Genomic DNA, 1,803 nt, shown 5'->3' with positions numbered 1-1,803 from the left:
CTCAGAGGGAAAAGTTTGTCAAATATTGGACGAACCAAGTTCTTCATTTTGGGAACACTACGACATGCAGAGTCGAGAGCGCTCATAGAGCTTTGAAGGACTGGATTGATTCTTCCACGGCTGCTCTGGATACACTGTTCGAGAGAATAAACAAGGCTATTGATACTCAGAGGAACGGCATCAAGAACTATCTCGAGGACTCCAGACGACGACATGGCATGTTGTATGACCATTTCATATTTAAGATTCTCCACGGTCGTGTGTCACACCACTGTTTGGGGTTGATTCTGAGCGAGTATACCAGGATGAGGGAGTTGGGCGATGAAGTGGCTATTCGGTGCGGATGTGCTATATCAGTGACTCATGGATTACCTTGTGCATGCACCATTCACCGCGTAATTACGCAAGACAGGGCGTCGTTACATGTCGATCAGGTTCATCCATTCTGGCGAACGCTCGTTATCGGAGAGCATGCTGTTCCGCATACGGTTCACCGTGAACAGGAGGAGTTGGAGCAGTTTCAGTTGATGTTTGACCAAGTGTCCTCCAGTCACCCTTCGATCATTCGTAGTGCTACACACATACTTCATGACATGTTCAATACATCGTGTTTGGATACCGAGGAACCGGAAGGGGTCGAGCGACCTAGGGGTCGACAACCATGGCGGAACAAGAGTGCGTTTGAGTACATTCGCGGTCGTGGCCGTGGCCGTGGCCGTGGTCGTACATCCTCATCAAGTGGCAGCCAATCATCGTCGTCGGTGAATATGCCCGGCACCGGTAAGACATTCGACTTCAATTTCTTTTGTTGACTGTTTGATTAGTTTACTGTTGACTTGTTTATTGTGTTTATTGATGTGTGTAACAGGGAGAATGGACATTGAACATTTTCCATATAAGGACAGGATCCCTAATATCATGATGCCATTCTTGGACGGGTGGAATGATGTCATTGCAGATGGTAACTGCGGATTTCGGGTTGTGGCGGATGTGTTTCAAATGAGTGAAGACAACTACGGTTTAGTGCGGCAGTTGATGTACAGTGAAATCGCATCAAACCGAGATGTGTATGGCCATGTGTACGGCGAGGACTTGGATAGGTCTCTGCAGCGTATCCGGTGGGGAGGGGGACCTTGCGATCAAAATCATTGGTTCGATGCGCCACTTGATCTCTTTGCCGTTGCAAACATCTACAAGTGTGCAGTCATGCATTTCGGCCTTGGTTTACATAGTCGAGCCTATTATCCATGTACAACGGTTCTGCCCTGGTGTTCGCGCGAGACCGTCACCAGACCGGTAAGGGACGTTGCTATTGGATTTCTTGGGCCGTCATACATACATTTTATCCGATTAGACATGTCACCCGATTTTCCGGTCCCACATATCATACCGAAGTGGTATGAAATTCGTAGAGCAAGCGTGGAGGGTTGGGATGCTTTGTACCATGCTCGCGTGCAACAGTGGAACAATTTAATTGCCATGTAGATTTTGTTGATGTACACCTACCTTTTACTATGAGGCCTTGTATTGTCAATACTATGTCATTTCTATGTGTTCATTTTTAAAAGATAATGTTTCATTTTAAAAACTAACAACAATAATTTCACAATATTACAAACTAAAAAGATAATATTGAATTTTAAAAACTAAGAACAATAATTTCAAATATTACAAACTAAAAAGATAATGTCTAATTTCAAATATCAGTAATCCCTCTGTGACGCCCACTGCCACTGCTCAAGGGTCCGTTCCAGATCGTCAATAACAGCTCTGCCTGATGCACTCGTCATGCAGTCCCTTTCC

At 45.2% G+C, this 1,803-nt stretch overlaps 1 protein-coding gene across 1 annotated transcript; it reads left to right on the top strand.

Moving 5' to 3' along the window:
* The first annotated feature begins 344 nt into the window (after positions 1-344).
* Positions 345-1,588, top strand: LOC110717266. The gene is made up of 2 exons (XM_021895923.1): positions 345-780; positions 869-1,588. The coding sequence occupies exons 1-2, from the start codon at positions 528-530 to the stop codon at positions 1,483-1,485; spliced, it is 870 nt and encodes a 289-aa protein (XP_021751615.1). The 5' UTR covers positions 345-527; the 3' UTR covers positions 1,486-1,588.
* Positions 1,589-1,803: the final 215 nt, after the last annotated feature.

Source organism: Chenopodium quinoa, unplaced genomic scaffold, assembly GCF_001683475.1.
Source record: "Chenopodium quinoa cultivar QQ74 unplaced genomic scaffold, ASM168347v1, whole genome shotgun sequence".
Classification (NCBI taxonomy): domain Eukaryota; kingdom Viridiplantae; phylum Streptophyta; class Magnoliopsida; order Caryophyllales; family Amaranthaceae; genus Chenopodium; species Chenopodium quinoa.
Note: the sequence above shows the minus strand (reverse complement) of the source record. Positions and strands in the feature narration are given on the sequence as shown.